Raw genomic sequence first — 16320 nt, 5'->3', positions numbered from 1 at the left:
TATTATGCGCAAAGCAGACTCAAAACCAAACAAAATGATTCTGAAAGGCTTGGTTGAAGCAGCTGAAACAGCATAAATAATTCCGCTGTGCAAAGTAAAATATTGCTGTACACTGGCTTTATGAGTCATTAATTGCTCTGGCCTAGCCTTCGGTGGTTTGGGAAATTATGCCCTGGCTATAGGGAGAGTCTCTGGGGAGTTTACTAAATTTCTGTAAAAAATTCTTAACCTTAATTTACTTAGTTTTAATTCTTACCCCACTCCCCCCTTCCAAATGCTTTGGGAAGGCATAAACATGTAGGAGAATATAAATTTATAATAGTTTATTCATCTTTACTAGCTAAGTACTCTAACGACTTACTTTCAATTTCATCCTCATCAATAAAAGTTTTATAATACTTGATATCAAAGATTTTCTCATTTTAATAAACTTTAAACTGTCACTGCTCCAAAACATGAAATAATTTCTTTAAAAAAAAATTCTACAAACACACGAAATGCCTTGATTCCAGATCTTTTCTCAATGACCTCTCATTTCTTGAACCTGCATTCATTATCATTTCATAAAATCTGCTTAACAGCAGATGCAGAAAACCTTCCTATAAAATTAATTACAATATATACATTAATAATGTCCTCATAGGGGCATACCAAAATACCGATTTTGGATTTATTAAGTTCTACCTGAAGTTCTGATATTTTATTGTTTCTTTAGGCTTCCCTGGTGGTTCAGATGGTAAAGAGTCAGCCTGCAATGCAGGAAACCCAGGTTTGATCCTCGCATTGGGAATTATTTCTTTGCCTTAAATGAGTAAATAATATGAAACAGCTAAAAATCCAAGAAATAAAATACACAAATTTACACAGTATTCTAAACCACCAGATGTAATCAAATAAACGAAGACAAAGAGGATGTGGAGAGGCCGTCACAGCCAAGCACAAAGGTGAGCAGGAACTCTGAGTGGGCGCGAGTGTTCCCGAAAGGGGCTGTGAGTTTCAAGAGTAGGCTTCCTAAGACTGTAAGGGACCTGTTAACTGTAGTTAAGAGACCAAAGAATAAAACAGTACAGAGAGCTGCAGGCTGGAAAAGGAAAGGAGGAAGGAAGGAGAGAGAGAGAGAGAAAGAGAAGAGAAGCGTTAGACAGATGACTGACTGACAGGTAAGCACACAAACGAAAGTCACTGTAAAAGGACCAGGGTTTAACAATAAAGCTGGGCTTCCTTGGGGGCTCGGCACTAAAGAGCCCGCCTGCAATGCAGGAGACGCCGGAGACGCGGGTTCAGTCCCTGAGTGGGAAAGAACCTCTGGAGGAAGAAATGGCAACCACTCCAGTATTCTTGCCTGGAGAACCCCGACAGAGGAGCCTGGCGGATTACAGTCCACAGCGTCACAAAGAGTTGGACAAGAGTGAAGTGACTAAGCACGCATAACAATAAGGAGAAACAGTTCTGAGAAATTTAGACCTAGAGCTCCTGCTGGGCGTCCCGACCTCTCTGCCAGGTGAGTGAAGGGGAGGGGGGCCCCGTCAGCGTGTTTACCACCTGCCTCTAGGAAACAGCCCCTGGACTGATCATCTTCAAAACACAGGCCCCTTGAGGGCACAGATACCTAACAAGCATAATTCAAAAAGGCACGTGCAATGGTGCAGAGGAGCAGAGGGCACAGACCCGGAGCCCCCGGCTGTCCAGCGCTGACGGTCCCCTCTCGGGACAAGATGGACAGGTCCTCACAGGCCCCCGTGCAGACTGCCACTACACCCCCAGGAGCAGGCAGAGCTGTGGGACGTGTCCCAGGAGCTCATGGGACGGTGGAAACCAGACACGCAGGCCTGGAGCCTTGTCCTCTTGGAGCCGCACGCACGGTGAGAGGCTCGGAGAAGGTCCCCAAGGCCTCCAGCATTGCTCATCGGGTCTCCAGGCTAAGAGTGGCTGCCTTTCCATACACAGAAATCCCATTGTGTTTCTCGGTAAGAACAGAAAAACAGGACTCGGCTTGGGTGGAGATCAAATCTGAACTCAGAGTTCCTTCCTCATTTCCTTATTGGCAGAATACATGTAAACAAGCTCCTTAGAGTGGGACCACTGGAGAGCCTGTGAGCGCTTCCCCAAGGGGGCCACTCCCCCACAAAGGACGGGGAAGATCGCTAACCACAAAAATCTTACATTCGAACTTTCTATTATAAGAAATAACAAATTCACATTAAACAGAAATATTTCTAAATAGTCTAGAAGCAAGCTACTTGGTTTTCTATTTAAAATACAAATTATACAAACACCTCAATGTTTAAGTTCCAGTCCAACATACAAGGTCTGGTATGTTTAACCTGGAGAGTTCACTGGTATTTTTTCAATTATTCTAGTATTCCTTACTTTATAAAATAAATCAGACCAGTGGGTAGAAGAATTTAACTCTTCAGAATAGTTGCAGATAATCCAATACTCTGGGTTACAAACACTGGCGTCTTCCAAGGTAAGTAAATATATCATGGAAATTAAACCCTTAAGACTCCATGTATTTATTTGCGGGGGGGGGGGGGGGCTTCCCAGGGGGCACTACTGGTAAAGAACCTGCCTGCCAATGCAGGAGACATGAGATGCAGGTTCGATCCCTGGGACAGGAAGATCCCCAGGAGGAGGGCATGGCAACCCACTCCAGTGTTCTAGCCTGGAGAATCCCATGGACAGAGTAGCCTGGTGGGTACAGTCACAGAGAGTCAGACACAACTGAAGTGCCTCGGTTCACATGGACACACACCATGTATTTTTACACTGGTCTAACACTCAGATGAAAGTGACTGAACTTCAAGATATAATACGACCAGATGCAGAGATCTGGTTAACCATGTATGATAAGTTCCTGATGCAGCCAGACTTGACCGGTTTTGGAAGAGGTAGACAACAGCAGTGCCCTCAACACCAAAACTGACTTAAGCTGCCTTGAGTGACTCAGAAGGCATCTCAGACCTCTTAAGTCCCTCCTGGTCATCCTTTAGGAAGGTCAGTGATCCGTGCAGTGACGGTGCTCAGGTCCCCTCAGCAGCATTACAGACTGCCTATAAGCCACCTTCTGCTCTACTGCTGAACGGCCTGGAGGCTACCGGCAACTGTGCACACGAAGCCCTGAACCTTCCCTTTGATGTTTTCAGTAAATAAATCTCAGTTGCTATTTGAAGTTTGGTTTGTTTCGTCCCTTCAGGTGGCTGTAAAACACTGAAGTAAAATAAAAGGAAAGGAGCAAGGCAGCAGAACTCCCTGCATAAAGCGATGCTGGGCTCCTCACACCCCATTCCCTCACGTGAGACGGCGATGACGACATCTCCTCAAGGGCTCCTTCCTTCGGCTCTGAAGCCCGGCCCTGTACAGTGTCGTGAGCACCTGCCTAACAGGGACACTGTGGCGCATCCAGAACGGGCCTTGGCACCCAGGAAGAGCACCAGAATGCTAGTTACCACCATTTGCTGTCACTGTTACATCAGCTCACTTGGCTAAATGACCTTATTATTAACAAAACATACCTATTAACAATTTGGGGTTGGGGAGGAACAAAGAGTCTTTTGATTCTGCTGCTGACCTCATGAATGAATAACTCACTCACTCATTTTAAATAACGTCTAAAGAATGGTCAACAGTGGACGCATCCTCTGTGCTCCAGACGGTATGGCAAATCTATCAAGAAACTGCAGAGTACCCAAAGGAAAACGGAGAGAAGGAATCTGGGCGCCAAGTGATGAGGGCATTGCTGCAATTATCAGAGGTGTTTCTCCGGGAAGTAGATTGCCAAGGCATGGGGGAAGGCGTAGAAACTTAAATAGTTAAGAGGTCATCAAACAGGAGAGGGACTGCAATGATCACCTTGGGTTAAGCCAGAGCAGTGAGCCAAGGGTACAGGAATGAAGACCTCAGCTCACTTCTAAGGAAGAACTGTCTTGTGAGACACCGTAGGTCTCTGAAAGGCGGTAGCCCTTTTTATTTAGGAGAGAAGTCAGTCTGCAAGTCCACAAGGTCCTTCTCAAATCTTAAATGCTAAGTCACTCAACTAAGAGACACTTGATGATGACTAGAACTTAAGGTTAAAGAACACTTAAAAAAAATAAAGTGGCAAGAGACCGTCTTATCTCTCAGTCCATCTCCTGGCCTCACTGTGAGGCACGCAGGGTCTTATTTCCTGATGGGAACCCAGGCCCTGCAGTGGGAGCCAGTGGTCTTAACCACTGGGCCGCCAGGGAAGGCCCAAGACCACTCTAAAAGAAAACGCCAAATAACTGTTAAGCCAATTATTACAGAAAACTACAAGGAACATTATGTTTTTGGCAACTACTTCCCAATCTTAAAATCACATACTGTTACTTTAAAACATGGCTGTAAGTTCCTTTCTTGAAACCTAGAATGTATTTTATTAAAGATTAACAACAACATACAGATAAAACACACATGTGCAATACATTTCTTCCATCTGCTGAAGTCTGGATGCTAGAAGTGGAACCTGGAAGGATGCCTGGCACAAGCAAGGGTGGGGCAAGTACCCTCTCATCCCCTCTCACTGCCCTCACCCGCCGGCCCTAAACAGAGGTGTGGAGTGACCCGTGGAGGCACGGCCGGGGGCTGGGAGGAGGGAGACGAGACGCTGGGTGAGCCTCACACGGAAGCACTCGAGGAGCACTGCTTCCCCAAGACGGGGTTCGGTCAGGATACGGTAAGGAAACAAGCTACCTTTTCCATCAGCACAAAAGCGGATTGAAAAAGTGTGAAGGAAAGAGAATTAAGTAATTTTAAATGGAAATGACTTAGAATGAAGGAAAAATCCCTTCTTTAGAGATATATTAACTAGGATTTCAGAACCAATAGTTACCACGGTGCGGGCCGGGGCGGGGGAAGATTAGCGATGTGGAAACAAGATGAAGTGCCGTTATAACTGCAAAGAGATCATTTTATTTTCACTAACCTGATTATTACAAAAACAAAATTTAACGTAATACAAAATACTTTATCATTAGTTTAAATCAGTTTAAATTTAAAGAAGAATTTCTAAGCTCCCTAATTTCATAAACTGCTATTTGTATCTATAACAAGGAACGACTCCACAGTATGAATTGTTGTGGAACAAATCCATTACCATGTTGGAAAATTCAGTTAAACTAGTGGGTAACGTAGTTGAGTTTTCCCAGGAAAACAGAATGAACACGCACGAAAGCACCCAGACCTGCAGCACTTCCTCCCGTGCCCTTCCCTGCTCCCCGCCACGCCACGCAGACGTGCTGACGTCACACGGTGCGCAGCTGCGCCTGCAGACGTGCTAACGTCACACTGACGTCACACGGTGCACAGCTGCGCTTGCAGACGTCTCCTCTCCTTGAAACGCGCTTCTGCCCTGCCTCCAGGTGAAGATCCCTCCTCAGGACTCTGCCTGCTCATCACCTCCTCAATGCTTCCTATCCCTAAACACTTCATATAATGCATTTCCAAATTTTTCTCATACCTTCACTACAGAATTGATACAAAAGCAATATTCTAGGTATAGGGGTGACCATAAACTAAAATCCATGTCACTCAGACCCTCCCATTCTACTTCAGATTCTACCAGAGACATAGACTGCCAGGACCAAACGACTGTGATCCTTTATCTAAACAATGGGTACAAAATATGAAGGAGGAGTTTCCCATGGCGTCTTAGCAGAATAGGGTTGAGAGTACAACTTCTTACCCTTATACCCACAATGTAACCAACTACAGCACAGCCTGAAAAGACAAGCGACCAGCGAAGCTGACAAAACGCAGCACACGCCCTAAATTACACTTCATGTTAGGAGGTAAAACATGTGTACAAGATGCTAAGTGACCTTAAAGGGTCCTTGCAACTACATCAAATGACACAGATCTATATGCTGGAAATAATCCTATTACACAGGAAATCCCTGACTCTGGTTAGTGATGTACTCTTTGAGTAAAATCTGGACAATAAAACACTTTTTAAGTACATGAAGGCAAAAGTTCGACTGTGATTGACCATGTATTTTATTCTTATATAAAGGGTGATGTTTACTCATCATTTCATGTGATCTTTAATTTCGCACGAGATGGGACTCTGACTGGCTTATGCTATGCATATTGAGGGTGAACCAAAATATCACAGCAACTTCAACATGATCCCCCCCTTTTTTTTTTCCATTAAAAAGAGAAAACCCCGAAAATTAAAATACTATGACTGATACTAAAAGAAAGAGAGATGAGCAGTGTGACGGCCACAGGCACCATGTTAACCGCCGATCAACAAGGAGAGAGACCTGTGGACCAGCCATGTGGCCTTACGACCTGTGAACTCACGTCGTGGGGCCACACACATGCACACCACTGGCCACAGGCCGACCTCTGTGGAAGCTGAGTCATAGGTATGTGGGCAATTATTTCTACTTCTGAATATTTAACATTTCCTGTAATGAAAAGTTAAAACCACTTTCATGTATACTTCAATTAATTTAATTAAATTACTTAAATACTTATTGCATGGGGTTAGGGGAATACAACAAAAACAAGCCAAAAACCCAAGATTCGTGCACAACACTAAATCAGTGATCTGAATCCCCTTAACCTTCCTTGAAATCAAGAAACAAACTTCCCAGTGGGACAGCACAGCGCTACAGAAGTGACTAGGACTTTAAAGTAAGTCTGTCTCCAGGCAACAGAGTCACGTGTAGACTCACTCTGAAAAGAATCCACAGGATCAGTCAACATGTCTGAAACAAATCCATGCAGCAAAGCAGGCCACAAAAGTGGACAGTCAGGCTACCTTGTCTAGAGCTACTCATGTATCTGACCAGAGAGCCTCTGAAACTCCCTTCCTCAGCTACCCCCTCACCCCCACATCACTGCCCCCCAACCACTCTGAAACCGCGCTGCACGTGTTCTTGGTAAATGTCACACTGCACTTGAAAATATATGGGTTATTTTCAAGTATCTTTTGATATTTGATTTCTAAACTAATAGCATCCAGTCCCATCATTCCATGGCAAATAGATGGGGAAACAGTGACAGACTTTATTTTTTTGGGCTCCAAAATCACTGCAGATGGTGACTGCAGCCATGAAATTAAAAGACGCTTACTCCTTGGAAGGAAAGTTATGACCAACCTAGACAGCATATGAAAAAGCAGAGACATTACTTTGCTAACAAAGATCCATCTAGTCAAGGCTATGGTTTTTCCAGTAGTCATGTATGGATGTGAGAGTTGGACTATAAAGAAAGCTGAGCACCAAAGAATTGATGCTTCTGAACTGCGGTGTTGGAGAAGACTCTTGAGAGTCCCTTGGACTACAAGGAGATCCAACCAGTCCATCCTTTATCAGTCCTGGGTGTTCACTGGAAGGACTGATGTTGAAGCTGAAACTCTAATACCTTGGCCACCTGATGCAAAGAGCTGACTGATTTGAAAAGACTCTGATGCTGGGAAAGATTGAGGGCAGGAGAAGGGGACGACAGAGGATGAGATGGTTGAACGGCATCACTGACTCGATAGACATGAATTTGAGTAAACTCTGGGAGTTGGTGATGGACAGGGAGGCCTGGTGTGCTACGGTTCATGGGGTCGCAAAGAGTTGGACACGACTGAGCAACTGAAATGAACTGAACCTAATTCCGCGGTGATAAGTGAACAGAGTGTATGATTTCAATACCTTTAGGCCAAGAAATTATTGCACCTTGTTTTATGTCCCTGGATATGTTCCAGTGTCTCCTGGTTTACAGTCTACAGGAACTTGAATAGAATTTGTATCCTGCTATTGTGTGAAAACTGCATCAACCTTAATTATGTTGAACTGATTCATAGTGCTCATAAGGTCTATTATATCCTTTCTACTTGTTTATCCATTCTATTAATTTTTGAGAGTTTGATACTGAAACTCCAACTAAAAATCTTCAGTTACCTACCTAAAAAAATTGTAATATATAGTGGAACTATGTAACTTTGTTCTGTATTTTCCAAGTCTCCTGTAAATGCATTATCATACTTTCATAATTAAAACAATTTTTTAAAAATATTAAAAAAAACACTGGACATGTATCCATGTTGGGGAAAGAGTCCTTTTTACACTGCATACAATAGGATGTTTGCTGACTTTTTAAAGCATGCCTGCATTAATATTTCAGGGATGCCTTTACAATCAATATTGTATTAAATAATCCTCCCCAAGGAGCTATTTCCTACATAGCATCTACCGCTAACATCTGATCCAAATTAAAAACTCTAAAGGGACAGCCTTGGGTGTTGTTCTAGCTGCTGCTGCTGCTAAGTCGCTTCAGTCGTGTCCGACTCTGTGCGACCCCATAGACAGCAGCCCATTAGGCTCCTCTGTTCCTGGGATTCTCCAGGCAAGAATCCTGGAGTGGGTTGCCATTTCCTTCTCCAATGTATGAAAGTAAAAAGTGAAAGTGAAGTCACTCAGTCTTGTCCGACTCTTAGCAACCCCATGGACTGCAGCCTACCAGGCTCCTCTGTCCATGGATTTTCCAGGCAAGAGTACTGGAGTGGGGTGCCATTGCCTTCTCCGTTGTTCTGGCAAGCAACACTAAGTCCTAAGATGAAGTTTAAAAATTAATACATATATAAGAGCCTGTCTTGGTAGAAGTCAGCTAATTAATAACCTTTTATAAATGTTCACAGAATCAAATAAAAAATTAGAACAAAGATTAACATTGTTCTTGTACCAAAGATCCAGAAGCATCAACTGAAAATAGTTTTCATTTTAAATTAATGACCTAATTCATTTTAAATAAAAAATCACTGAAATTCACTTTTCTGTATCCTTCCAACCTGATGGGTGAGGATGGTCATTAAGAATAAGAAACTCAGATATTTCTTTCTGGTGTTGGTTTGTCTCTCTTTCAGATACTTATTATTAAAATGAATCCTCATTTAAACATCAGGATATGGATAATCCTTTCTGGGAATGTTTTGTTTCTCAGTAAGAAGAAAAGAAAAAGAAACTGTTTCCATAGTAACTTCTAGTGCGACTAAACTGTGTAAATTCCTAAGAGCTACATGTGAGGAAAAACAGACAATGGGAAGGGGAAGCCAGAAGCAGAGGTGCCCTGTGACCGTCAGCCCGTGCCACTCCAGGTGCCCAGACACACGCTACCCCAAAGAGCCGAGTTCTCACTCTCTTCCCAGCAGTCCCAACCCATGCTCCCAGGAAGCTGGGTCGAAGGAAAAGACACTATCATAGGACTGTCCTCAACACACAAAGTTTAAAGATTGTGGCCACATTTCATATGGGCTTCATACCCAACCAGGGAGTTCTCACTCTTATGCCTTCCATAATACCTAACCTCTTTAACCAGCTCCTTACAACTCATTTCCCTTTTAATACACTAACTATAATAACTTCTAAAAGTTTTGAAATGTGTATCTGGTTTTTAAGGTTGGAGAAAAGGAAGACACTGTATCTATCTAAAATCTGCATTTATTAAAATATTTGCCCTCTGTCCCCCTACCTTGACTTTTCAGAAAGCAATCTTTCTCCCCGGTGTCTGCCATTCTTAATTACTTCACTCCAAAAGGCTGCTGTCAGAGCCCAGGGCAGACAAAGGAGACATGACAATCAAATGCACTATAGTGCCCTAGAGTCAGTCTCAGAACAGAAAAGTGACATTAATGGAGAAACTGGTAGAATATAAATAAATTCAGAGTAATGTACCAGCGTCAGTACATTACTTAGTTTTGACATACAGATCACGGTAATATTAGATGTTTGGGAAACTGGAGGAGGACTATATGGAGACTATACTGTTTTTGCAACTTTTCTGTAAACAGAAGATTATTCCAACACAAATAGTTAAAAACAAAATCAACATTTCCATGCAGAAAGAAATTTAAATAGCACCTTGACCAGTTTGGCATTTTATTCTGAATAGAGTGTGGGCATCGACTTACTGCTTTGAACCCATACAACCACTTAATGTTAAAAGCACAGTATTATATAGTATTTGTCTCCTCACATTGGCAACCACAAGAGTAATTTCAAAACAATGAGACGGATATACTGGTTGCCTCTTACATCACATTAATTCTACAAGCATATCTGAAGAAGTGTCATCCTTCCCATTTTCTCCAGTAGGGGAAGTGTCTTGTGCATTTGAAAGCTTCAGCTGCCTACGAGATTGGGAGAATCTTCTCAGTTCTATCAAACTAAACTCTGTCCACACCTTCTCTAAAAGGAAAAACTAACGTTCCTAAGAAAACCATTATCACCAGAGAATGCAGTTTTTCCCTGGTAATTCAAGTGCAACGAGTATTTCTGAATGATTTTCTAAACAATATTATCTTTTCTCTTAACTGCTTTACAAAGTTATTCCTTTCAAAGTTACTCATTCACTTGACAAATAATTACATCATGCAGCAGTCTGAATCATACCAAACTTGAATGACAAACTGGATTATAAATTCCAAAATATGAAAGCAAATTCCATTTTAATGCTTCTGCACCCTAGGGAGGTTTCATCATTTCATAAACACCCAAAACCAAGGCACACAGTACTGCCACGCATCCCACTATACAAACTTCTACAAAGGGGACGCAGAAAATATCCTTACACACAGCACCTGAAATACAACCATTTCTTTACTTTATCATGGGCTCCTGTACACACACACACACACAGAAGTATTTTGTTTCATAAGTCAAGGTAATCTTATTTAAACAGAGGACTATGAAGTGGTAAAAATAATTAAGACAAAAAAAGAATTAAGTCATTCAAAAGACGTAAGTTGAAAAGGTGAAAGGGAGATAGTACAAGATTAGACTGCTTATAAGAAGAGATGGTCAGAGGAAAAGGGGAAATTTGTGACAATTTCTGGGTATTCTGTGGTTTTCTAGTTGTCCTACCCTGGGCCAGTCCCTTAAATTTCTTAACCTCATGTTCCTTCTCTGTACCACTGAGATAATAATGACAGTCTACGTACTGAATTCTTTTTTAAGTATAAACAAAAATAGCAAATGAACATACAAGTTTTAAAAAGCTACTTTTTGCTAAAGTGAGCTTTAAAAAAGACTAAACACTGCTAACTACTGGCAGTAGTTGGAGGAAAAAGAAAAAAAAAAAAAGAATGTATAACTATATTTTGTAAAGCAGAAGCAACTCTTGAGCCAGCCAGAAGCTGAACAAAATTCCTGCTTACCTTGGAGACTTGTCGAAGCCACCTTAAATACTCTGTGAATGTATCAAAACATATGTAGTACGTCTGGCTTTGAGGTCCAGAAGAACTAAATGCTAAACAGTGCTGGTGCTTTTTCACTTCTTCTACCTGTAAAAACAAACAGTGAGAAAAGCGCATCAGAAAGCAGGACATGTGCGTAGCTCATCACCTCCTCCCTGAACCAGCGAGACACAGGGCTTTGCATTCACCCCTCTGGGCGCCCCTCACTGCTTCAAGCATGCTTCAAGCATGTAAGTTCTCAAGTCTGACCAGCCAATTTGAATCACAAGGAAACCAAAAAGGGGGTTTTACCTTCATTAGATTTCCCCTCAATAGTGAAATTCTCATTTTCCTGTTTCAGACTGGAACAGCTTATCCTTCTCTACTCTCAAGGTTCTTACTTCCTCTTAGGAGGACCTACAGTTAAGATTTTACTGAAGAATTTTTACTGCAGGTGGATTTTCACTTAGGGGACTTTTGTATTGCTCTGAATTACATGCCTTTTTAAAAAGAGGTTTTCAAGCATGTTAAGTTTTTTTTTTTCTTTTAGTTTATTGTGAAATTGAGATTAACCTGAAATAAAAGCCTACCATGAGAAATTTCAAGTCCCAATAATGCAGTGATATAGTGGAATCAAATTTCTACTCCCAGTAAATTCTTCATAAGGAGAAAAAGTCCAAATAATAAAGTAACATGATATTACACAAACACCTATGTTTTACTTAAAGAATGAATGTTTTCCTATCTCTTGTTTACAAAAATGACCACAAATCAAGTCACAAAGAAAATGCAAAACCATTTGAAAAGATCAATATCACACAGACTATGTTCCGGGACCAAAATAAAGTCAAATTAAGAATCAGTAATAAATAAATTAAAAATCAATATTTAGAAAATTAATATACTTCCTAACAATTAACAGGTTAAAAAAAAAGAAACTGGAGTCAAAATTTAGAAATTCTCAGAATTACACCATTAAAAATATTACATATTGAAATTTATGGACTGTAATAAAAAGCAGGTACACAGAGAAAATTTTATTTTAAATACTCATATTAGAAAAGAAGGCAGAAAATTAATTTAATTGGCCATGCATCTAGTAAACTTAGGGAAAAAAGTGAACTCAAGCAGAAGGAAGGTGATAATAAAAAGCAGAAGTTAATAAAATAAAAATCAAATGCACAATAGAGAATATTAACAAAGCAAAACAGTAATTCTTTGAAAAGGCTAACAAAATTGAGTATCAATTGATATTGATCAATGATATCAATTGAAGAAATATATATTAATAATGAAAAGGAAGACAACATATTAAGCAGGGATTAAAGAGAGATTATTATAAATAATTTTGTGGCAAGTTTTTTGAAAAACATATTTTGTTAATGCTAAGTCACTTCAGTCATGCCTGCTTTGTGACACTACGGTGGCCTGCCAGGCTCCTCTGCCCACGGGATGCCCTGGAATCGAGCCCATGTCTAAGTCACTTCGGTCATGCCTGCTTTGTGACACTACGGTGGCCTGCCAGGCTCCTGTGCCCACAGGACGCCCTGGAATCGAGCGCACGTCTCTGAGGCTCTTTACCACTAGTGCCACCTGGGAAGGCCAACACCAAGTCAAGAAGACAATCAGACAGAGGTCGTTTTATTACCATCAAAATAAATTAGGACTTTTTAAATTATCAAGAAAAGATCAGGACCATGTGATTTTGTAGGTGAGTTTTATAAAAAATCCAAGAAATAGACCATTGCAAACTAATCCACCAAACGAGAAAAGAAATGGACCCCAAACTATTGTATGAGGCCAGCATAACCCAGAACAGATCAGACCAGTAACAGAAAGGAAAATTAAAGGTCAACCTTAGTCATGAATACTTACCTTGAACAAAATGTTGCATCAGAATTCAGCAATATGGAAAAAAATATATCAAGAACAAATGTTGGATTTACCTCAGGAAAGATGGTTTAATGTTATTGGAACTATAAAATCATTAATCACGTTAACAGATTAAAAAAAGAAAGTCATATGGTCGCCCCCACAGTTGCAGAAAAAGCTTCTGGTAACATTCTCCTCCCATTCATCATTCATGATAAAAACCCTTTATCAAACTAAGAACACAGATAACTCACTTAAGCCAACAAAGGGTATTTATCTAAGGCACACTTCAGTGTTAATGATGTGATATCACTCTCTTACTTTTTCTGCTCAATACTGTACTAGAGTGCTGGCCATTACAAAAAGACGAAGAAATGTACTGAGGAAGAAAGAAAACTGCCATTATCTGAATATGAAATGATTAGCTACACAGCAAACATGAAAAAATCCACAGACTTTAGAAAAAATAAGAAAATTTAGTAAGGTGACTGGATATAAGATTAATACTCAAAAATCAACCACATTTCTATACATCAAAAAGAAAATATAATTTTTTAAAAATGCTATTTAAACTAATCTGCACTGACAGAAATCAGTTTGTTTTTTGAGAATGGGTAGGGGTGAGCAGACGGACAAGGTAATGGCACCCTACCCCAGTATCCACGCCTGGAAAATCCCATGGACGGAGAAGCCTGGTGGGCTGCAGTCCATGAGGTCGCTAAGAGTCGGACTCGACTGAGCAACTTCACTTTCACTTTTCACTTTCATGCACTGGAGAAGGAAATGGAAACCCACTCCAGTGTTCTTGCCTGGAGAATCCCAGGGACGGGGGAGCCTGGTGGGCTGCCGTCTATGGGATAGCACAGAGTCAGACACGACTGAAGCGACTTAGCAGCAGCAGCAGGAGTGAGCAGAAAAGCAGGACAGAAGGGTACAAAGGAGCATGTTGTTGTTATCAGAATGTACAGTATGTGTATATCAGTCACACCTTAATAAAGTCTGGTGACGATGGAGAGAAACAGGAACACTTGTATACCAATGTGAGTATGAAATGGCGCAACAACCTTGGAAGCAACTGGATATCACCTTGTAAGAGTAAACGTGCATAGTGCCCTAGAGCCCAGCAACTGCGTGCTTAAGAGCAGTATTTCTCGGGTAGGCATCACAGAGATTTGGGTTGAATAGTTCTTGTGTACACTGTCTAATATTTCTGCATGACATCTTACTCTGAGTCCCTGCACTTTAGATGCCAATAGTGTCCCCTTGCAGCAAGAGATACTGGTATTAACCGAGCACACCATCTGCTTTTCCCAGAGTCTTTGCCGTTCAGGTGGACTCATGTGACTAGTCTGGTCAGTGAGCCAGGGGCAGAAGCTCCATGTGTCGCTTCTCCAACAAGAGCCAGCGAATGACTCTACAGGCGCCTCTTCCCCTGCCTTAGCAGCGAAGGAAGCCACGTTGTAAGAGACAGGGCCTCCATCAGGCTGAGTCCCTACACGATCATTTGAAAAAAGAAATCTCCACCAGCTCACACTGGACGAATGTGAGCGAGAAATAACTGTTGGGCATTGAGATCTGGGCGTTTTGTTACCACAGCATAACTAAGCTTATGTCAACCGACTATCCATTCATTTGACAATCAAAACGCTTGTACATATTACCAAATGTCCCTTCAGGCACAGCAACAAGAGTTAAGAACTGCTGCTCTAGAAAAACTACTTGTATACCAGGAGGTATATCAAAATAAGACCATCTCAGGAGAATTTTTCATAACAAACTAGAAGCAGCACACATGTCCATCAACAAGAAAATAACTTGAGAAATTCTGGAAACCTGGAACACTTACAGAGTGTAACCTTATAGAGAAATGACCAGGATCTACAGCAAGCAACATGGACTCTTACTATGAGACACGACACTGAGCGAAAAACTCAATCACAGGAAACTGCAAACAGGGTGACCCCAGTTTTATAAGCTCAAAGCAAAGTCACGTGATAGAATTTATTTCAAAAAAGTAGGAGAATAATGAATACCTATCGTAGGACAGTGGATTTCTCTAGGTCAGGAGGAGGTTATGTGGCAGGTAAAAAGAGAACTGCGGCAGAGACACTAGTATTGATGCTGCTGTGATTTCTAAACTGAGTGATAAGTTACAGTTACTCAACTTATTGTGCTTTGTGACTTGACAAATACTACCTCAAGGATTAGTTTAAATAAGTTATCTAAATTTTATGTTAAATTTTAAAGGAGAAATTAAATACAATAATTGCACAGTGAACAAAAATTTATTTATTAAATGTTTTTCAACAGTGAAGTTTTAATAAAGCTTTATTTAACTTCATATTTGAATTCTACATTTGAAAATGTAAACTAATGATCATGCTCAAGTATTGTATCAAGTTTCACTATTACAGCAATCACAGCTGGGTTATGACCCATCTATCTCACACCCCATTTCTAGCTCCTATACAAATTAAACAAAACAAAACAAAAATTCCTTCCATTCTCAGTTTTTTAACAACAGAACAGAATGAGAAAAGGAACACAGATTAAAGAAAACTCAAACCGCAAAGAGTGAATTATTTTTTCCTAACTTGGTAACAGGTTTTAAAAGACTCAATTTTTCAACATACTCCATTATTTTAAAGGCGTAGCACAAAACAGGTTTTACAAGGTTTGTGTGTGAGAAACAGAAGCTATTAACTTTCAATTCACTCAATGGTAGAATAACAGGCATCCAATAACAGGCCTGGGAAACGGAACAAGCCTCTAGCTCTGAATGAAAATGCTAATTACAACTGGATCCTCTGACCTTACCTGAACACCACTGCTTTCCTGCGGCTGCTTCTCAGAGCACAGTCAGCTTTCTGACCATCTTCCTCAGATGGCAAGAGATTTTTCGCTCTTTGCATTCTACCCTAACTGCTGCCTCCTCCATCACAAGCCCCCTGACTCACCCCACGAGACGAATCTCCCCTTCCACTGTCTCCCACACTATGTTCCTGCAGCTCTGTGGAGCGCGTATTGTGGTCCGTCCTTCACTTCCGGATAGTAATTATAAGGTATTCCAAGGCAGAGATGCTGACTTACCCATCCTGGTATTTCTGGGATGCCAAGCAAAGTGGCTTCCCTATAGAGGGTATTTAATAAATAGTTATATTAAATTTGCCTCTGCAAATGCCCAACATCATAGAGAAGTAAGAAACAGACTGTTGACCTACCGGGGCATCAAATGTTAAACATGCGTTTTCAATGATGAGTTA

General features: G+C 41.1%; 1 protein-coding gene across 3 annotated transcripts in view; it reads right to left on the bottom strand.

Annotated features, from left to right (window-relative positions):
- Positions 1-16320, bottom strand: part of PHLPP1 (PH domain and leucine rich repeat protein phosphatase 1) — a 222532-nt gene that overhangs the window by 95973 nt on the left and 110239 nt on the right. For all 3 annotated transcript variants that reach the window (XM_086373714.1, XM_086373715.1, XM_086373716.1), the window contains exon 3: positions 11168-11293. In XM_086373714.1, coding sequence (XP_086229840.1) covers positions 11168-11293 — 126 coding nt within the window. The remainder of the gene's footprint in view (positions 1-11167; positions 11294-16320) is intronic.

Source organism: Bos grunniens, chromosome 24 (assembly GCF_055505025.1).
Source record: "Bos grunniens cultivar Pamir isolate PY7600 chromosome 24, Bosgru_T2T1.0, whole genome shotgun sequence".
Lineage (NCBI taxonomy): Eukaryota > Metazoa > Chordata > Mammalia > Artiodactyla > Bovidae > Bos > Bos grunniens.
The sequence above is the reverse complement of the archived record's forward strand: the minus strand, read 5'-3'. Positions and strand labels throughout refer to the sequence as shown.